The 21,225-nt window shown below is 47.0% G+C and overlaps 1 protein-coding gene across 1 annotated transcript in view; it reads left to right on the forward strand.

Moving 5' to 3' along the window:
* Positions 1 to 21,225, forward strand: part of LOC140430244 (tapasin-related protein-like) — a 97,952-nt gene that overhangs the window by 64,864 nt on the left and 11,863 nt on the right. The window contains exons 2-5 of the mRNA XM_072517672.1: positions 8,580 to 8,722; positions 9,442 to 9,725; positions 11,201 to 11,506; positions 18,660 to 18,774. Of these exons, the coding sequence (XP_072373773.1) occupies positions 8,580 to 8,722; positions 9,442 to 9,725; positions 11,201 to 11,506; positions 18,660 to 18,774 (848 nt within the window). The remainder of the gene's footprint in view (positions 1 to 8,579; positions 8,723 to 9,441; positions 9,726 to 11,200; positions 11,507 to 18,659; positions 18,775 to 21,225) is intronic.

Genomic DNA, 21,225 nt, shown 5'->3' on the forward strand with positions numbered 1-21,225 from the left:
CAGAACAATGAATCACCAGGCAGGATACTACAGGGTACATTACCAGTATAAAACACATGAGGCAGGAAGGCTCAGCGTCTTCGTACTGGTGGTAGCTGTAGCAACAGTCAGGGTGCAATGTACAGTAAGCACCTACTACACATGGCACAGAGCAAGTCTGGGCAAGCCAGACCAAGGTTAGCAAGTTTAGATTAATAGAGCGTCGACTCATAGCGAACTATGTACATTACTCGGCAAGTTCAATAAAGCAGTGTTGAACCATCTACAGCATTGGGAGCCTGTTTTAAAGTGATACTGCATCGAGTTAATCCAACATAGATAACACATCATGGTACCAGGAAACTATTAACTCTAACGGACCTACCTCAAGTAAATCTGAAATGACCGGAAAGCAAGTAGCAAACAGCCAGCAGTATGGAATAGATCCAGGCCCCTCTGCAGCTCCGGATCTCCGGCAACCCCGGCGCCAACTGGAGGGTCTTCAGACAGAGGTTCTTCCTACACCTCGCGGCATCTGACCTTGAGGAAGCATCAGATGCCAGGAAAATCACGCTGCTCCTGTCGACGGTGGGGGATCACGCCATCCACATCTTTAACTCGCTCACGTTTGCCCAAGGAGAAGATAAAGCAAAGTTCCAGGCCATTCTGCAAAAATTCGACAGCCACTGTGAAGTCGCGGTGAATGAGAGCTTTGAACGGTACATCTTCCAACAGAGGCTTTAGGGTAAGAACGAACCTTTTCACTCCTTTTTGACCCATCTCCGCTTCTTAGCGCAGTCATGTAACTATGACTCGACTGCTGACTCCATGATCCGGGATCAGATCATTTTCGGGTCCATTCCGACTCTCTGTGGGAGCAGCTCCTTAAAATCAAACGCATGACCCTCCCAATCGCCATCAAAATGTACGTTGCCCATGAACATGCCAGAAATCGCTATTCCCGCATCAAGGCGGCAGAAACGGCAAACTAGCCTCCCATGAGGCACAAACTGTACAGGCCATCACTAGGCTGCAGGGCCTGAACATTGAGGAGAGTGGCCGTTTTGCGGGCTTCAGTGGCCGTTTCGTGGACTTTCCATGGGGCCCCGCGCAGGCGCACCGCGACTGTGAGGACAATGCGGTCGAAAACCCTACTGTGCGTGTGCGAACGTCGGCCGACCGCACTGCGAAGGCGCACGGAACGCACTGACGTCAGTGTCATGACGTGCCAAAATTGTGGCTCCGCCCACTTAAAGCGGCAATGCCCAGCCAAAGGAACGCGGTGTCTACAATGTGGAAAGCCTGGGCATTATGCGGCCTTCTGCAGGTCCGCTCCACCGGTCAAAAACCAGCGATCCCAGCTGCAACGCAAACCTGTCCACTGCATACAGCAAGGCATGCAGGATTCCGATCCCGAAAGCCCAACAGACCCAAATGATGATTGCCTTGAGTCTCCATATCAGGTGGGCATTATCACCACATGTGAGACGGTCTCCTCCAGTCATGCAAAGCGCCTCTCACTCATAAGTGTGGATTCTAGTGACGAATGGCGCGCTGTCGTTAAAGTGAATCAGTGCAGAATCCAATTCCAACTGGACACGGGTGCGTCTGTAAACCTTATATCCCGGGCAGACCTCGACAGCATTCGAGACCAACCCAAAATTCTTCCACCAGCCTGCCAGCTCCTTGATTACAATGGCAATGCCATAGCTGCTAGTGGATCATGTCATCTGGTTGTATCCCACAAGGCAATCATGGCGACGTTAAGATTCGAGATCGTCAGGCCTGACAAGGCATTCCTGCTCGGTGCCCGTGTATGTAAACTCCTTAATCTGGTACAGCGAATCCATGCCATGTCCTCTGCAGCTCCGACTGCCTCATCTGCAGGCTGACATAGACGACATCCTCACGCAATATCCCGATGTGTTCGATGGGATGGGCACAAGATACTGCTCAAGCCAAATGCCACCCCAGTCATTCATGCACCACACTAGGTGCCGGCTCCTCTAAAGGATCGTTTAAAAGCGCAGCTGCAAGAGCTCCAAAGCCAGGGCATCATTTCAAGGGTCACGGAACCAACAGACTGGCTCAGCTCCATGGTCTGCGTGAAGAAGTCTTCAGGCGAAATACGAATCTGTATCGATCCCAAAGACCTCAATCGCAACATCATGAGGGAGCACTACCCGATCCCGAAGCAGGAAGAATTAACCTCTGAGATGGCACACGCCAAATTCTTTACGAAGCTGGACGCCTCACGTGGTTTCTGGCAGAAACAACTGGATGACTCCAGCAGGAAGCTCTGCACATTTCACACTCTGTTCGGCAGGTACTGTTACAACCGCATGCCTTTCGGGATCATTTCAGCCTCCAAAGTCTTTCACCGCATAATGGAGCAAATGATGGAGGGCATCAAGGGGGTGCGAGTCTATGTGGATGACGTAATAATCTGGTCCACAACCCCCGAGGAGCACATAGATCAGCTCAAACAGGTCTTCAAAAGTGTCCATGAGAATGGCCTCAAGCTAAACAGGGCCAAATGCTCATTTGATCTGTCATCAATCAAATTTCTGGATGACCAAATATCCCAGCAGGGTGTGCAACCTGATTCTGACAAAGTAATGGCAATCAATGCCATGAAGACCCCAGAGGACAAAAAGGCGGTACTACACTTCCTGGGGATGGTGAATTTTCTGGGAAAATTCATTCCTAACATGGCATCCCACACCACAGTAAAAAAGACCACAGTATTCCAGGGGACACCAACAGTCAGCACCTACTACACATGGCACCGAGCAAGTCTGGGCAAGCCAGACCAAGGTTAGCAAGTTTAGATTAATAAGTGTCGACTCATAGCGAACTATGTACATTACTCGGCAATTTTCAATAATGCAGTGTTGAACCATCTACAGCATTGGAAGCCTGTTTTAAAGTGATATGCATGGAGTTCGTGTTAATCCAACATAGATAACACATCACAATGTTCTTGCTAGCTGCTGCAAACTGAAAACATCCTGGTCTGATGGACTAGCTAGAACATCCACTTTAGGTTCTGTGACAGTGCCTATGGTGTCAGTTTGATAGACGTGGCAAGCAGCCAGTCGGTGAATGTGAAATTCTAACCTCTCCCTTGTTGTTGCTTGCGTTTGGTGGAGCCATTCAGGATCTGCCTGAAAAAAGGTGGGTCAGATGAAATATTCAATTTGGTCCTGAGTTCTCTGAAGAGATTTAGCCAGGAAGAAGCTGGAAGGCATTCTCTCTCTCTTTCTGCCAGGTGATTTAAAAGGTTGCTGGTCAGACCTGTGGAGGCACTCCTGTTTAAAAGACAGACTGCAGTCAGAACTGTGAAGGGATCATCTGGAGTGAAGGACTGCAAGCAGTTTCTCACCAGGTCTGTAATTATTTAATCCTCTGTCTGAATGGCTCGGCAGAACTCAAACCAAGACCCTCTTCAGCACAGCGATCAGGTTAATGGAAAATGCTGTAAAGTTCTCAGGTTTAATGTTCCAGCAATATCTGAGAGAGATGAAGGCTTCATTTGATTGTCAAAGGTCAGTATTGCACCGACATGAATCTTTTGTACAAACCAATTCCCCAGAGTGTCGCGTTCGGAGGAAGACTGGCACCTACATAGGCCTCAACAGCAGCAGCGAATATTCATCTCAAACCTTTTCCTTCAATTCCCATTGTTTTAATTTGTCACTCCATGTGTCTGACTTGTGTGTGTGTGTCTGGGTGGGGGGTGGGACAGAGTTTTGGGAAAAGGTAGATTTGTTTCTCAAAGTTCCAATAATTTCCTTTATATGTTCATCTTCTCCTCATGTTATAAACAGTTTGTTGGGGATCTGGAACAGTCAAGGGTTCAAGATCTTTGGAAAATATAGGAATGATTGGTTAATTAACTTGTGTAGGGACTGTGGAGTCTTTGTGCCTGGATCTGACTGTGCACTCGCTGACGGAAAAAAAATCTTCTGCCCTTACTCAGTCTGTATCCCTCTATTTCCTCTTTATTCATGTATCCATTCAGATGCCTCTTAAATGTTGCTATTGTGTCTGCTTCCAACACATCCTCTGGTAACACGTTCCAGTCAGCCACCGCTCTCTGTTGAAACATTTACCTTGCACATCTCCCTTAAACTTTCCCCGGTTCACCTTGAACCTGTGCCCCTTGTAATTGACACTTCAACCTTGGAAAAAGCCTCTGGCTATCTACACTGTGTACACATCTCATACATTTGTAGACCTCCATCATGTCTACCCTCAGCCTCCCTCTTACCAGTAAAAACAATTCTAGTTTATTCAACCACTCCTCATAGTCAACACCCTCGAGACCAGGCAACATCTTGGTGAACCTTCTTTGCAGTCTCTCAAAGCTTCCACAACCTTCTGATAATGTGATAACCAGAACAACATGTAATACGTCAAATGTGGCCAAACATGATTTCGCAATTCATGTACTCAATGCCTCTCCTGATGAAGGCAAGTATGCCATATGTAGCCGAGGCAGGCATGGAAGGTTTCACAAAGTGTGCGCCAGGGCCAACATGCATGGGCCGCCAGTTTCACCGTCTAGGAAGGGGAGTAAAGTGGAGGGACTGGCCTGGGGCATTGGCACCCAATCCAAACCCCAAACACCCTCACACCCCCACCGGCCACCTCCCACCTGTAAACCCTCCATGATACATACCTGCGGCACTACAGGGAGTAACACCAGGTCGGGTCTATGGATTGGAGGATGATCACAAGCCACTCTGTGATGAGCTCTGGTGCTCAGCTGACTCCTGCCCACGGTAATACTTCCCACAGTCCACCTGGCTGAGCCATGCATGTGAGCTGGCAACTCCATCAAGTGGTCCCTTCGGATCTCTGGGTTGGCGATGGTGGGGACGGTCGGAGGGGTGTCTGAATGGGGAGCAAAGGCCATCCACAGGGAACACCCATTCCCCCCCCCCCCCCCCACCCCCAATATCCGCCCATTTCCCATCCCCTCCGACCATCCCAGACCAGCACACCCCTCACACCCATCAGACAGAGCACCGAGGCAGGCTGTAACAGTGGTAACAGTTGTTTACTGCGAACAAATATATACAGGACTTTGCCCTAGCCCCATGTAAGTAAACTGTGCCTTGCACCCATGCCACCTTTTCTGTCCTTAGGGGCCTTACCGCAACATCTAGGCGGATCCCCAGATGGTACAGCAGGAGTGGAGGCAGCTTGTTGTGATCCCACCCTGTGTCAAGCGTCCACATTGGCAGGATTCTTCTGGGGCGACCGGGCCTGAATGGGCCAGGCTGTTGGTTGGGTGTCTCAGGTGGTATGGTACTGCCCTGTTCTTCCTGCTGCCGACCAGCTGCTTTAGGAATAGGAGGGGGGAAGTCCAAGGTGCTGTGGTGTTCCGGCACCTCCCCTGCAGGAGTCACCGGCACGGGCCCCATCACCACCTCCTCCCTAGGGGTTCCGGTTGGCGCAGTGGCTACTCCATGGAATGGGGGTGCGAGTGGAGCTATCCAGTGCTGCCAGCCCTGGAGGCCCACTCTGGTCTTGACCAGCTTTTGCATGCTCGAGGCAAAGGAGCACAGGGAGTTGACCATCTCTATCTGGGACTATGCCACATCATGCTATGACTATACCACCACCTTTTCGGTCTGTGTCAGCCCAGCCATTGGCTGTGCCATCTCCCTCTGGGACTGGGCACCTTCATCTGTGCCTGCGCCATGTTAACCAGCACCTGGGCAATGCCAACCATGTTCCCAGCCGTGGCCTGCTGTGACTAGGTCACACTCAGGAGCGCCGCTACAATTTCCAGGTGGCTCTGGTACATGATCACATGTGAGGCGGCAACCCTCTCCTGGGCCTCGGCCAGCGCCTGCACAGATTGCCCCAGGCCTTTGACATGCTGATCCACAGTCAAAATCGTCGGCCCCAATGCCTCCACCGTGAACACCACCCACGTGGTGTTGGCCTGTGTGGCATGCATTTTTGGCACCACCTCCTGCTGCTGAACACAGTTGGACTCCACCAATTGTGCCTGCAGGTACTGAATGTTCGGTGACAACCTCTGCATCTGCACAATCGATGGGATGTCTGTTTCAGAAGTCCGAGACCCGTCTGGGTCCTCAGGTCGGCCTGCCCTCCGACTGACCACCCCCTTGGGAGTTCCTTCCTGCACCTACTGTACTAGTTTGACAGCTGTGTGGTGCGCACCAGGAGCCTCTTCACTAACATGGACAACCGAGATGAGAGCCTTTGGGATGGTAGAGGGTGTTGGAGACAGCTTTGATGGAAGGTCAGTGTCATCCTCTGTTCCGAGCTCTGGGTTGTCCTGAGTCTTGGGTGAGGTTTGGTGCCAGAGCTGCTCCCAGCACTGCTTGGCACTGGCACTGGCGGGGAATACCAGATGGACCCGCCAATCCACCTAACCTGCACATCTTTGGACTATGGGAGGAAACCCCGCAGTCACGGGGTGAACGTGCGGACTCTACACAGATAGTGATCCAAGCCAGAGATTGAACCTGGGACCCTGGAGCTGTGAAGCAACTGTGCAAACCATGCCGTGTTATTGGCATCATTAAATGCAGGGATAGCAGCTAAACCGTAATTTGTATATTTTGACTTAGAAGCCTTGTGGTTGGGTATTTGTATATTAATTGTAAGAATGAACAACAGCCAGAAGCTCTCTGGTGTGACTGACCAAACGTGAACAGGAAATATTTTATGTTGCAATGTATTGTGCAAAATATCCTGCTTAGCCCAGTGGACACATTATACAGTTGACCTCAGGTCAATCGGTGCAGCTAATTTCCATTCTGTTTTTTCACACTTCTGCTCGATTGTAGATGTTTTATTTGACAAGGAAATAGTTTGTTTAAAATTCTGAATCAGTAAACTGCAGAATATATGACATTCTTTACAGCCAATAGCAGAAAAAGCTAGCCTTTCCCTCGCGCAGAGTATATTAATTTCACGCTATGGTCAACTCAAGGCACTGGCGACGGTTTGGTAAATACTGACGGACTGGAAGCATTGCTTCGATATTACTTAATTCGTTTTCTGTGGCACTCATCTCGTCAGATGAGAATTTATGCGAAACTCACACCTACATTTTATATATTTATTTTTCCCTCACAGATGCTGCCAGTTAATTTAAGCATTCCAAGTGTTTTCTTGCATTTAAGTCTACCTTCACACATAAAGCATAAGGCAAGTTTATTTTCAGTTTGGACTTGTGATGTGTGAAAATCTTTAACTTAGGCTTCGTGTCGTCCTCTCTCCAAATGAATGAGAAACAAAAAGAATGTTAATGAAAAATCTTTCAGCGAAATTTAAAATTAAAAGTGATATGTTTACTAAAAATAAATTGCGATTAATTGCATCCAAATTTGCCACTGATGCGGCAGAACCCAAAATGGGGCGGCGCAGTGGCACAGTGGTTTGCACTGCTGCCTCGCAGTTCTCGGGACCCGGGTTCAATTCCGGCCTCAGGTGACTGTGTGGCGTTTTCACGTTCTCCCTGTGTCAGTGTGGGTTTCCTCCGGGTGCTCCGGTTTCCTCCCAAAGTCCAAAGATGTGCGGGTTAGATGGGTGGCCATGATAAATTGCCCCATAGTGTCAAAACGATTAGGTGGGGCTACTGGGTTACGGGGATAGGGTGGAGGCATGGGCTTTAGTCGGGTGCTCTTTCCAGGGGCCGGTGCAGACTCAATGGGCTGAATGGCCTCCTTCTGCACTGTAAATTCTGAGTCTATGAGATGATAGCGTTTGGAGCTTCTGCGGTCTGTCCTGGGACGTACCCCCAATTTAGGGGAATAATTCTTGCAGCTGATGCTCCATTTGCACATTGAAATAAGGGTCGTTTAAGTTCTAGAGAAAGGGCTAACGCTTTTATTAAATTCACCTGAGGAAGGAGTAGCGCTCCGAAAGCTAGTGACATCGAAACAAACCTGTTGGACTTTAACCTGGTGTTGTAAGACTTCGTACTGTGCTCACCCCAGTCCAACGCCGGCATCTCCACATCATGGCTTTTATTAAACGACGAAACACCGAGTGCCGAACGTAGTATTTGAAATCTGATTATGTTTAGCTTGCTCGATGTGTCTCCAGGAAATTCTACTTTTTACATCGAACTTCGCAGTTCTTGGACAGGTTCTCCAAGCAGAGCTTTGCCAGTGAAGTCGATTCGACACAGAAATGGTCTCTGGTTTATATTGCTACTTCAGGCTGAGATTTGATGTAGCTGTGGCGGCAGGCTTGATAACAAATTGGCTCAAAACCATTACTCAATAAGGTTCCCAACTGTGTAAGTGTGAAGATCTACTGCGAATTTTCACCGGTGGTCTCTCCGCCAATATATTGACCTGTATTCTGAAGTCAGGTTGCTTTATCCCACTATCCATGAGACTTCCCTCCTTCCCGAATGTGTTTCTCAGTCCGACGGGTATGACATCTATTTCAGGTGGAATCTTATTTAGGTCACGAATGAGTTCATTCTTCTGAATCAATTACTCCCATAACACTGGCTTTGTGCAAAATATTGACCGTCCAGGCAAAAAAATACACTATTGCATGAACTATTGTATTAACTCACTTTTTATCGATAAATGCAGCCTAGTCGTTACTCTACAAGCTCGGATATTACTCGAAAGATTTGTCCCCTCGCAAGGCGACGCCATGTGGTGCCTGACGTCACTGCTAACTTTGAGATTATTTTCGAGACACAGGATCGCTTCCTCAAACCAACCATTCTCAGGCGAGCCCTCTGATCTACTTATTTTCGTCGATCGATATGTTAAAGACTCGGTCACTTTGGGGCATATGTTTCCTGGGAATTTCATATCTAGGTAGACTTTTACATTTGTTATTGATTATTAAACCACCCTGAACAAGAACTGATGCACGGAGGCGATCTTCCAGTGAACGTGCTATCGAGTATATCGAGACTAAAGGCTCCAGATTCAAAATAAGGGGCAAATATTGAAGTTATGTGAGAAAAATATTTTCACTTGGAGGGTAGTTGTAGTCGGAAATAAAGTTCTGCAAGGGGCGGTGAAGCCAGGTTCGATCCGAGGTATTCAAAAGGGAATTAGATTGCTCCGTGAAAATAATGTGCAAATCCCACGGGAGTGGGATTAGATGCAATGCTCTTTCAGAGAGCCAGTGCAAGGTCGATTGGCCGAATAGCCGCCTTCTGAACTGTAAACATTCTATGGTTTTGTGAGCACAACTCTTTGCTACTTTAATATGATTACATATTTCAGTGTTATGCCTTATTTAGACAATATATATAAGAAAGACGATATTAATTAGAATGTATTAATGCATACACATTCATTAGCTGGATATCGTTCGGATAGTTAGGTGCATTGAATTATTAATGCACTAATGGTCGCAGGATGGAACTTTTGGTCATGTTGATAATTTTTCTGCATATGATTTAACCTGGCTTTTGCTGATAGTTTTTGTGTGCAGTGTGAGCACGGTGACACGAAAAGCGCTTAGAGGTACGAATGTTACCTTCCGATGTCCTTTCCCCTTTACCTTCAATCTTTCGAACATAATCGCTTACTGGTGGAAAGATGGCAATAAGAGCTTTCTGCAACAAGACGACAGGAAAGTCTTCATTCTGAAGAGAGCCGGCGCCTACCTTCATCTTCTGAATGTAACTGTCCCGGATGCCGGGACTTATTACTGTGCAGTGAAGTACAAGAGTCAAATGGCTGGAAAGGGAGCTGTTGTGCGACTCATTATATATGGTAAGTGTTGCTGCTATTAAGAGATTACAGTGTATAGTTCCTGCAAATATTCCAATGGTGTTCGCTGAAGGCATTTAATTAAAGCCTGCGCACATTGATACAGTGGTTAGCACTGCTGTCTCACAGCTCCAGAGGCCGAGGTTCAATTCCGGCCTTGGGTGACTGCCTCTGTGACATTGCGCGTTCTCCCAATGTCTGTTTGGGTTTCCTCCGGGTGCTCTGATTTCCTCCCAAAGTCCAAAGATGTGCAGGTTAGGTGGATTGACCATGATCAATACTGGGGATTACAGGGATCGGGCAGCGTGCTCTCTCGGAGGGTCGGTGCAGACTCCTCGGGCAGAATGGCCTCCTTCTGCACTGTAGGCATTCTGTGAATAACGTTTACAAATTAGGGCAATTGCTAGCACCAGAATATCTGAAAACAGAGGCAACTGATCCAGATCACTCCTTATTTCGTGTGTTGTTTATAATGGGAAATTAATTCAAGGCTGAACACTTTGAGACATTTTCAGCTTGAACGCTCCATGTCAGGGTGGATAATTCCACCCAATATTGTACATTTAACAACCACATTCCGGTTCCTGATTATATGCTTATTTGAAATTCAGTACAACTTTAAAGGTTCTCTTATTTTGAAAAAGGTGGGTCGCAGAGTTCCAAATCCTCCAGTTCAGCCTGGCTACTTCCAGCATTTGGGATCGGGGCAAAATCCTGATCACAACTGCAGCAGCAGGGGAGGCTCACGCGATAACACGGGTGTAGCTGCCCAGAGCGTGGTCCGAATCCTATCCTTTTAGTTTAGAAAGCAAAAAAGGCTCTGAGTGCTGAAACAGAACGTGGTCTGCATTCTTCAACCAACTCATGTGCAGGATGTCAATTCAACTACATTAATCTGATTAGTAGGATGATCGTTGTGGTAAACGAATTTTGTCCAATACAAAATAAATATATTAATACTGTAGGTGAGTAGACTCAGCTTAATATATCTCGGTACAGTGAAGAACAAATTAAATTTGGGGCCATTCAAAAACAAGGGGTTAGGATCCATCTACTTGAACACAGTCACCTGGGAACGTAAAGAAGAGAAAATAGTTAAACAATTGATACTTCTCTTTTTATTTACGGCGCATTGGTTAGCACTACTGCCTCGCAGTCCCAGGGACCCGGGTTCAATTCAAGCCTTGGGTGACTGTGTCGAGTTTGCATTTTCTCCCCGTGTCTGCGTGGGTTTCTTTCGGGTGCTCCGGTTTCCTCCCACATCCAAAGATGTGCAGGTTAGGTGGTTTGGCCATGCTAAATTGCCCTTAGTGTCCAGGGATGTGCGGGTTAAGTGGGGTTGCAGGGATAGTGCGGGAGCCTGGTTAGGGTGCTCTTTGATAGGGTCGGTGCAGACTCGATGGGCCAAATGGCCTCCTTCTGCACTGCTGTAGTTCTATGATTCTATGATATTTATGTTTTGTGTGTTTTTAATTTAGCTTCCCCCGTGCCCCTGAAGATTGTCTCGATACCATGCGAAGGGACTGCATCTGTCTTTTTGAGGCTGCAGTGTCGAACGGCTGAATTTCATCCCAAAGACTTTAACCTCACTTGGCATAAAAATGGCACCGAAATTACGGAAGGGTTTACAACCGAACAACAGGAAAAGGCCGAGGGATTGTATGAAGTTATCAGTTCCTTCGAAGAGACACGGCCAATTGAACAGGGTACCGTTTATACATGTCAAGTCTATCACGTTTCGATTTTGGATCCAGCAAACGGCAGCTATACAGTCGGCAACGTAGGTAATATTAGTACATAACGTGGTACCTAGTTATGTATGTTTTAATTCCGCCGCGGCTGAGTTGTGACTGCAGGTATTGAACAAAGATAAGAAAAAATAAGGCGGTTATTGCATTTAATTTCCAGTCTATTGTGGTATTTTCGAATCCACAAGTAGCTCCGAAACTAATTTAGTGATAACAAAATCGGAACCACGTGATGGGGTACTTTCACGATTCACGCTGAATTAAGAGAACATTGCTAATGATAGCTTAAAGAGAGGAATAATAACCATGTGCACAGATTGATGAAAACGACAGATACGTATGCAGCAGATTATAGAAGAATATATGAAAACGTGGACACTGAAGCAGATTTGGCAGACATCTCTCGGATGAAGTTATTCGCGGAGTAATAACAGGCGATCATTTTTAGGAGCAGGAATGACAGCTCATTCGCCAGGGTCAGAAAAAAATAATTGAAAATATAATATGTTTAGTGTGCTGTTTCCCAAATATTTAACAGTTTATGGGAAGTAATTTTGGAGAAATGATCGATATTTTAATGAGGAGTTAGGATTCAAAATCAGTACGGTGATGATGAATGTATACACACCGTCGGATAGGCTGCATTTCTAAATTACCTTTATATCTTAGCAAAGTATGTGGTAAAGAATGTCAGGAACATATTGCTAAAACAATATTTTTACTGCGATAGGATCAAAGCTGAGACTTTTTACCTGTAACGGGGAACAAGTCGAGGAATGAAAGTGCTTGATGTGAGACAAGTAATATGAAACCTCACTGAGGTGTTGGAAGTGTTCAAGCAGAATAGCCAGTTAAATAGAATAATATTTCCTTTTGGGAATTGGTTACCAGGATGTGTGGAAATCACCAAAAGGAGGGAGATGTTATTAACTTTCAATTCAAATTAATTTGTAATAATCTGGGAAGACTAAATCCAATATTCTTTCAGAGAACACAATGGGATCGTTTTATGTTCCTGAGACAGTATAGACGAATCTACCTGATGTTGACGTGAAGACCTGCCACACCTACCATATACTCAAAGAATATGGTAGGTGAGAAAGAAAAGTACAGCACAGGAACAGGCCCTTCAGCCTCCCAAGCCTGCGCCGACAATGCTGCCCATGTAACCTAAATCTTTCTGCACTTCCGGGGTCCATATCACTTTATTCCCATCCTATTCAAGTAATTCCCAAGATGCCCCTGAAACGTCATTATCGTACCTGCTTCCATCACCTCCTCTGGCAGTGAGTTCCAGGCACCTTCTGTTTAAAAAACTTCCTTTGCATTTCTCCAAGAAACTTTGCCCCTCATAGTTTAAACCTTTGTCCCCTAATTATTGACTCTTCCACCCTGGGAAAAAGCTTCTGATTGTCCGTTCTGTCCCTCATAATTTTTTAGACTACAACCAGGTCGCCCCTCAACCTTCATCGTTCCCGTGAGAACAAACCGAGTTTATCCAACCTCTCCTCATACCTAATGCCCTCCATACCAGTCAACATACTGGCAAATCTCTTCTGTACCCTCTCCAAAGCCTCCACATCCATCTGGTAATGTGGCAATGAGAATTGGACACGGTATTCCAAGTGTGGCCTATCTAAGGTTCTGTACAGCTACAGCATGGCTTGCCAATTTTTTATACTTAATGCCCCAGCCGATGAAGGGAAGCATGCCATATGCCTTATTGACTACCTTATCCACCTGCATTGCCACTTTCAGTGACTTGTGGACCTGTACACTCAAATCTCTCTATCTGTCAATACTCTTCAGGGATCTGCCATTTACTGTATTTCCCACCTGCCTTAGATCTTGCAAAATGCATTACATCATATTTGTCAGGATTTAACTCCACCTGCATCTTCCCGCCCACGGCTCTAACCGATCTCTATCCTGCTTTATCCTCTGACAGACCTCATCACAATGCACAGTTCCACCAACATTTGTGTCGTCCACAAACGTACTAATCAGACCAGTTAAATTCCCTCCAAATAATTTATATATACCACAGACAGAAACGGTTACAGCACTGATCCCGGTGGAGCACGACTACCCAAAGCCCTCCATTCAGAAAAATTATGCGGCAGCTATGTATCACAGAGATGGTTGCAGGCAAGGGGTGGCCAAGGGTCAAGTGAGGGTGTGTGTGGTTAGGATGCGGTGTCCATGCTCCTGGCCAGTCCACCCCATGCTCCACCCCCTCCTGGTCAGTGAACCTGGAGGGGATCAGAGTGACCATGTACGTGAGCTCTGCTGCACATATGCCGCCTCCCATGCCTGCCTGGGCTCCATAAACTCCCTCACCCTCCTCCACATTTTCTTCATCGGATGAGGCTTGGCCTTCATCCTCCTCCTCCAGCATCTCCAGATGTTGTGGAGGATGCAGCTGGCCACCACAATGCGGGTGTCCCTCTCAGCTTCAGACTGGATGCTCGTCCAGAGCAGTCCAGACAGCTGAACGGCATCTTCAGAAGGCCGAAGCACCGCTCAGTCACACCCCTGGTCGCTGCATGGGCGTCATTCTAGCGGCTCTCCACATCCATCTGTGGACCGAGGCGGGGGCGGCACAAACATGTCAGGAATCTTCGAGTACGCCAGGATGAAGGCATTGTGCATACTGCCTGGGTACCGGGCACAGAAGGGTGTGATGCACAGCTGCACACTCATCGAGTGGTACCCCTTTTGGTTACTGTAGAGCGGCCTGCTATCAGCCAGGGCTCATAGAGGGGCATGCATACTGTTGATCACCCTGGGCCCGGGCATCCTGTTGATGGTGGTGAACCCCTTTGCCTTAGCATCCTGGTAGGCTCGGTCAACATTGAAGTGGATGCATTGATCGACCTGGGCAAATAGGGCCTCCGTGATGGCACGGATGCACCTCTGCATCGATGTCTGTGAGACCCCAGACAACTCCCCACATGGTGCTTGAAGGACCCCATCGCATAAAAATTCAGGCCGATCATCACCTTGACTGCCACTGTTGTGGCAGGTGTTCCATCATCTGGCAGAAATGTCATACTGTCTTTGCTGAGCCTGAATCTTCAATGACACGGCCGGTCCGGCAGGTCTTCAAATGACAGGTATTGCCAGTACACACGAGGCCTCGTGTGGTGCCTCCTTGGCAACTCCTCCTCCTCGGCCTCCTTGGCCTGAAGGCAACCTGGGCGGCTGCCACCTGTCTCTCTGCTGCACGTCCTGCTGCTGCCCACTCCACTGCACCTCAGCCAAACCGCTGCTGCATGCCCCACTGCTGCAGCCTTCTCCTCCTCCTGGAGCAACGCCCGCTCATACTGCCACAGGGCATCCCCCAGGGCTATGGCGACAGCATGAAAGCCACCATTGAACATAGAACACACAGTGCAGGAGGAGGCCATTCAGCTCATCAAGTCTGCACCGACCCACTTATGTCCTCACATCCATCCTATCCCCGTAACCCTCCTAACCGTTTTTGGTCACTAAGGGCAATTTTTCACGGCCCATCCACCTAACCTGCACATCTTTGGACTGTGGGAGGAAACTGGAACACCCGAAGGAAGCCCACGCTGACACGGAGAGAATGTGCAGACTCTGCACAGACAGTGACCCAGCGGGGAATCAAACCTGGGACCCTGGTGCTGTGAAGCCACAGTGCTGACCACTTGTGCTACCGTGCTGCCCAATATCTACTGCTTGCAAGGGGTGGAAGGTTGACATGCTAGTGTCGTGCTAACCCCCCGTGCCCAACCAAACCCTTTGGGCTAGATGATGGCCCTAGTTGGCACTGCAGGCTCTTCCCCCGCATAATACTCTCCCCACCCCCCCCCCCCCCATTCCCGCACCCCTGGCCCCGGCGCTGTCTGGTACTATGGGGGCCTCTGGCCCTGTCACCTGCACCTGATGCCAGGATGCCGTTGACTGGCTCTGCCTTCACCAGGGGCCACTGTGCGTATTGTCCTGGGTGGGCCGCTGGTGGGTTGCGGCTGCTTGGAAGGGGGGTTGTGGCGGGGGCTGGGTCGGTACAGTGGCGGAGGTGTATGGATGGTGGGGTGGTGGTACCCAGATGGTAGGTGTCGTTCTGCACAATCAGGGCCCAAGGTGATTGGGCATTGGGTGCACAGCAAGATGGCTGCCATAATGGTTGTCCATGCCTGATCACCACCTCAGTCCTGTGGGACGGGGGGATTTAACCTAGGCCACTCGGCAACATCCCCCACTCCCTCCTCCTCTGGCTCCACCCCAGCCAGTACGGCCAGTGTCCAACTCAGCAACTCACAGTCGCTCCTCTCCAGGTCCTACCTCTTTCTCTCTCCCTCTGCAGCCACCACGTCAGGTTCACAATTTTTTTTTCGTGGAGGCCCCAGAGAAAACTGGGTCAGGTCCTCTATTTTCATGCAAATTGTGTCTACTGTATGTGCATTCCGGTACACACTGATGTCGCTATTGACATGATGGAGAACGGTAATTTTGCCTCAAGTCGGTGCCAGGTGAGGTTTTGGCATCACAACTGATTCTCTGCCCAATCGCCTTTCCCGATTTTGTCATCGGCCAATGGAAAATCCCGCCCCATTAGTTTGTTTCCAGGGGCTAAGAGTTTGAGGGGCATTGACAGAACATCAAGCAAAGCCGCACTAGGACTCAGTGAATTTAGTGTCGCCAATTCACCTAACCAGAGGAAACCGGAGCACCCAGTGAAAATAGGGTCGATACAGAGAGAACCTGCCATCTCCACGCAGACAAGCACCAGTTCAGAATGAGTCCGTGATGCTATGAGGCAGCAGGGCTAACCACAGTGCCAAGATCCCGTAGCACTACAGGATATTTAAATTATGTCTGTCATATTTTAGTGATACAATCACTAAATATGATCAATATTTAGTTTAGACTGTAGCAAAGTTTGTACTTTCTCCCCGTGTCTGCATGGGTTTCCTCCAGGTGCCCTGGTTTTCTCCCACAGTCCAAAGAAGTGCAGGTTTTGTGGATTGGCCATGCTAAATTACCCCTTAGTCAAAAGATGTGTGGTGTTACAGGAAAAGGGTGGGTAAATGGGTGTTAATAGGATGCCCTTTCAGAGGTTCAGTGGTTATTTGATGGGCTGAATGGCCTCCTTCTGCACTGCAGGAAATCTAAAACTTATATCAAAAAAAGTACATAGAAAATAGGAGCAGGAGGAGACCAATCGGCTATTTGAGCCTGCTCTACCATTCATTATGACCAAGGCTGATTATCAAGCTCAATACTCTGATCCCAATTTCCCCCCACATCCTTTGATCCGCCTCGCCCTAAGTGCTTCTTGGAAACATACACTGTTTTGGCCTCAACTACTTCCTGGTGTAACAAATTCCACATACCGATCCCTCTCTGGCTGAAGCAATTTCTGCTCACCTCTGTCCTAAACCTATATCCTCAGACTATGACCCCTGATTCTGGACACACACACTATCGAGAACATCCATCCTGCATCTACTCTGACTAGTCCTGTTGGAACTTCATACGTTTCTGCCAGATCGTCCATCATTCTTCTTAACTCCAGCGAATTCGACCCTAACCGATTCGGTCTCTCCTCATACATCAGTCCCGGCGTTCCAGGAATTAGTCTGGTAAACATTTGCTGCACTCCCTCGAGGGCAAGAGCATCCTCCCTCAGATAAGGAGACCAAAACAGCACACAATATTCCAGGTGTGGTTTCACGAAGGCCCTGTATAATTCAGCAAGACATCCCTGTTCCTGTGCTTGAATCCACTCACTATGTAGGCCCACATACCTTTTGCCTTCTTTCCCGCCAACCCCACCGGAATGCTTATCTTCAGTGACTGGTGTATGGGGACACACAGGTCTCGTTGCACATTATCTTCTAAGTTATGACCATTCGGATAACAGTTTGCCTTTTCATTTTCACTACCAAAGTGGATAACCTTGCATTTGTCCAAATTGTATTGCATCTGCCGTTCATTTGGTTAATCACTGAAGGATCTCTGAACCCTCCACACAGCTCACCCTCCCACCCAACTTGGTGTCATCGGCAAATTTGGAGATTTACGATTTGCTCCCCCACCAAAAATCATTGATATATATTGTGAATAACTGGGGTCTTTGCACTGAGCCCTGTGGTCACTGCCTGCCAATTTGTAAAAGACTTGTTAATTCGTACTTTTTGTTTCCTATCTCCCAATAAGTTTTCTATCCATCTCAATACACTACCTCTAATACCATGCACTTTAATTTTGCACACTAATCTCTTATCCAGGACTTCCTCAAAAGCCATCTGGAAGTCCAAATATACCACATTCTTTGATGCCCACTCATCAACTATACTAGTTGCATCCTCGAAGAATTCCAGTAGATTTGTCAAGCATGATTTCCCCTTCGTAAATGCATGCTCACACTACCTGTTCCTACCACTATTCTCTTAGTGTTCTGCTATAAAATCTTTGTTCATGGATTCTAGAATTTTCCCCACTACTGATGTCAGACTTACTGATCTATAATTCCCTATTTTCTCTCAACCTCCCTTTCTAAATAGTGAAGTTACATTAGCTACCCTCCAATTTGCAGGAACTGTTCCAGAGTCTCTAGAATCTTGGAAGATGACCACCAATGCATCCAATATTTCTAGAGCCATAAGTAGTCTGGGATGTAATCAGGCCCTGGGCATTTATCAGCCTTCAATTTCCCCAATACCATTTCTGTACTAATATTGATCTCCTTCAGTTCCTCTCTCGCACTAAACCCTGCGTCCCTCAATTTTTATGTGATCTGATTTATGTCTTCATTTGTGTTGGCAATAATGTCTCAGTGAAGGACATTTTTGAATGAGATGGACTTATATGACAATCTATGATAGTTGTTGTGGTCATCAGTCATGAGATTAGCTTTATTTTACTGATTAATGTACTGAATTGTATTTAAATTTCAAAGCTGGCATTGTGGGATATGAAGCCGTGTCGCCAAATCATTGACCCGGGTCTTGTGATATTACCACTCGACCATCACCTCCCCATGCTTACTGCACTGTAGGGCTTTGCAAAACACAAAATAGATGTAGAAACCCTAGTGGGGAAAATTCTAGAATCCTTGATTCTGAATTATGATTCCAGGCTCAGTAACCATAAATATTATCAGAGTTTAGTTCCTGGCTTTGAGCAATGGATCATTGATTGCCTTATACTTTTCCAGGTTGCCACTTTGTACTTCCTGTCCACCTGATTTATCGAACTGCAGTGGGGATTTTGGTAATTATTACACTAATGGTGATCATCTTCGACCATATTACATCAGATAATCTCCATAGGTAAGATCATTTTAAGACAGGAATATAATGTTCAATTTTTTTTTGATGTATGACACGGAAGGAATTGCTGACTTCTGTTAATCATTGCTACAAAATTTTAAGTGAAAAAACATGATCAAAGCCCGATGCCATGAGAAAGTCCAGGCTGTTATGTTACGGTGGCAGTTATTTTTTAGATGAATGCAACACTTAAAATTGCCGTCATTTTTCCCTCGGTGCTTCAATGAAGTCTCGCTCAAACATATACCCTGACAGCACACTAAGTCCTCCCCAACTCCAGATGCATTGCCTGCTCTTTGAAATTATTACCATTTTTCCCACTCTCCTATGTACTCGTTGACGCCTTCCAAGAACATGCACACCCCCCGCCCGCCCCCACCCCACCAACATACATACAGCCACCCCCGGGCGTTTATTTGCCGAATTTATTTCAGAATACCATCAGCTTATCTTTCAGTGTATTCTGGACGATAATATTTCACTGCCTATAAACACCCTCTAATGTTGCCTCCCCATTTTTTTTTCTCCAATTGATTTTAGTCTGGACCATTTAGATTTCTACCTTCCTATCTCTGGAGCTATTTTTTCTATCTGTTGGTGGGCAAGGACATGTCAGTAGGAAAAAAATCAGTTTATTTCTTAAATGGTGAGACACTGGAAAGTATTGATGTCCTAATTGACCTGGCGTCCGTGTTCATAAATCACAGAGAGATAACATGCAGGTGCAGTAAGCAGTAAAGAGGCAGATGGTAAGTTGGCCTTTGTTGTAAGAGGATTAAAGTACAGGAGTATTGCTGCAATTGTATAGAGCCCTAGTGAGCTGCAGCTGGAGTATTATGTACAGTTTTTATCTCGTCAGAGAGGGAAGCTTATATTTGCATAGCATGAGTGCCACGAAGGTCACTGGAGTGATCCATGTGTCCTATGAGAAGACACTGAGGAGACGGAGCCTAGAATTTACAAGAACGATAGGTGATCTCACTGAAACAGACAAAGTTCTTACAGGGCTCGAGAGGGTTGCTGCAGGAAGGATGTGTGCCTTGGAAGGGAGGTCTAAAACCAGGCGACACCTTTTCAGAATAATACCATTGAGGACTGAGATTAAATGGAATTTCTTCAATCGGAGGATGTGCAAGTTTAGAATTATCTACTCCAGATGCTGTATGTTCACTCATTATGTACATTCAAGATAGGGATTGATGATTTCTAGGCATTACAATATCAAGTTATATGAAATTGTGCTGAAAATGGAATGTTGGTGGAACATCATTTATGATCGAATAGCGGAGCTGGTCTCTACTGTTAAATCTTACGTTCTTTGGACAGGAAGTTGTGAGGAAGAAAAAAATAGTCTGAAAATTCATATAAATAAATTCATTGCACAGACATGTGACAGATTGAGGAAGAGTAAAGTCGCCATTTTCCCAAATGACCAAATGGAAAGATTGCAGTGTGCTGCAGTACAGAGGTATATGTCATTGCATATCGTTCACACAAAAAATAGCATACAGGTTACACCAAGAAGTTTTACAAAAACAGGTTAAAGTCCAACAGGTTTATTTGGAATCACTAGATTTTTATCAGGTAAACTGTACAGGGACTCACCTGATGCAGGAACTATGTTCCGAAAGCTAGTGATTCCAAATAAAAGTGTTGGACTTTAACCTGGTGTTGTAAGACTTCTTACTGCGCCCACCTCAGTCCAACGCCGGAATCTCCACATCAAGGTTACATCACAGGATCATAGAATTTACAGTGCAGAAGGAGGCCATTCTGCCCATCAAGTCTGTACCCGCCCTTGGAAAGAGCACCCTACCTAAGCCCACACCTGCACCCTATCCCCGCAACCCCACCTTTTTAGACACTAAGGGCAATTTAGCAAAGCCAATCCACCTAACCTGCACATTATTGGACTGTGGGAGGAAACCGGATCACCCGGAGAAAACCCACGCAGACACGGGGAGAACGTGCAGACTCCGCAAAGACAGTGACCCAAACCAGGGATCGAACCTGGGACTCTGGAGCTGTGAAGCAACTGTGCTCACCACTGTCCTACCGTGCTGCTCTAAAGAGATCAAGTCATTAGAAATGTAACTGGAAGGTTGCCTTTTATTGCTTGGGAAATGGAATATAAAAGCAGAGACGTCTTGCTACAACTGTACAGGGCATCAGTGATACTGCACCCATAAGGTGTAGCAGCCCTCTATATCCTAAGAATATGGTCTGCACTGTTGTGTCTATATTAACCATCACCTGGTGTGGCTCAGGAGCCCAACTCTTGCACATCTGCCGTTTGTAATACTGAGGACTACAGTGGGCTGAGAAGGTGCACCATCTGTTGGTTTCTGTTCTGTCTCAGCCAGCCGAGCTTTTCGTGTTTGCTCACCTCGACCAGTAGTTTTCCAAACAATCAGCCTCCAGTGGTCACTACCGCCAGCAAGTGTCTCCCAG

This window comes from Scyliorhinus torazame, chromosome 10, assembly GCF_047496885.1.
Source record: "Scyliorhinus torazame isolate Kashiwa2021f chromosome 10, sScyTor2.1, whole genome shotgun sequence".
NCBI lineage: Eukaryota > Metazoa > Chordata > Chondrichthyes > Carcharhiniformes > Scyliorhinidae > Scyliorhinus > Scyliorhinus torazame.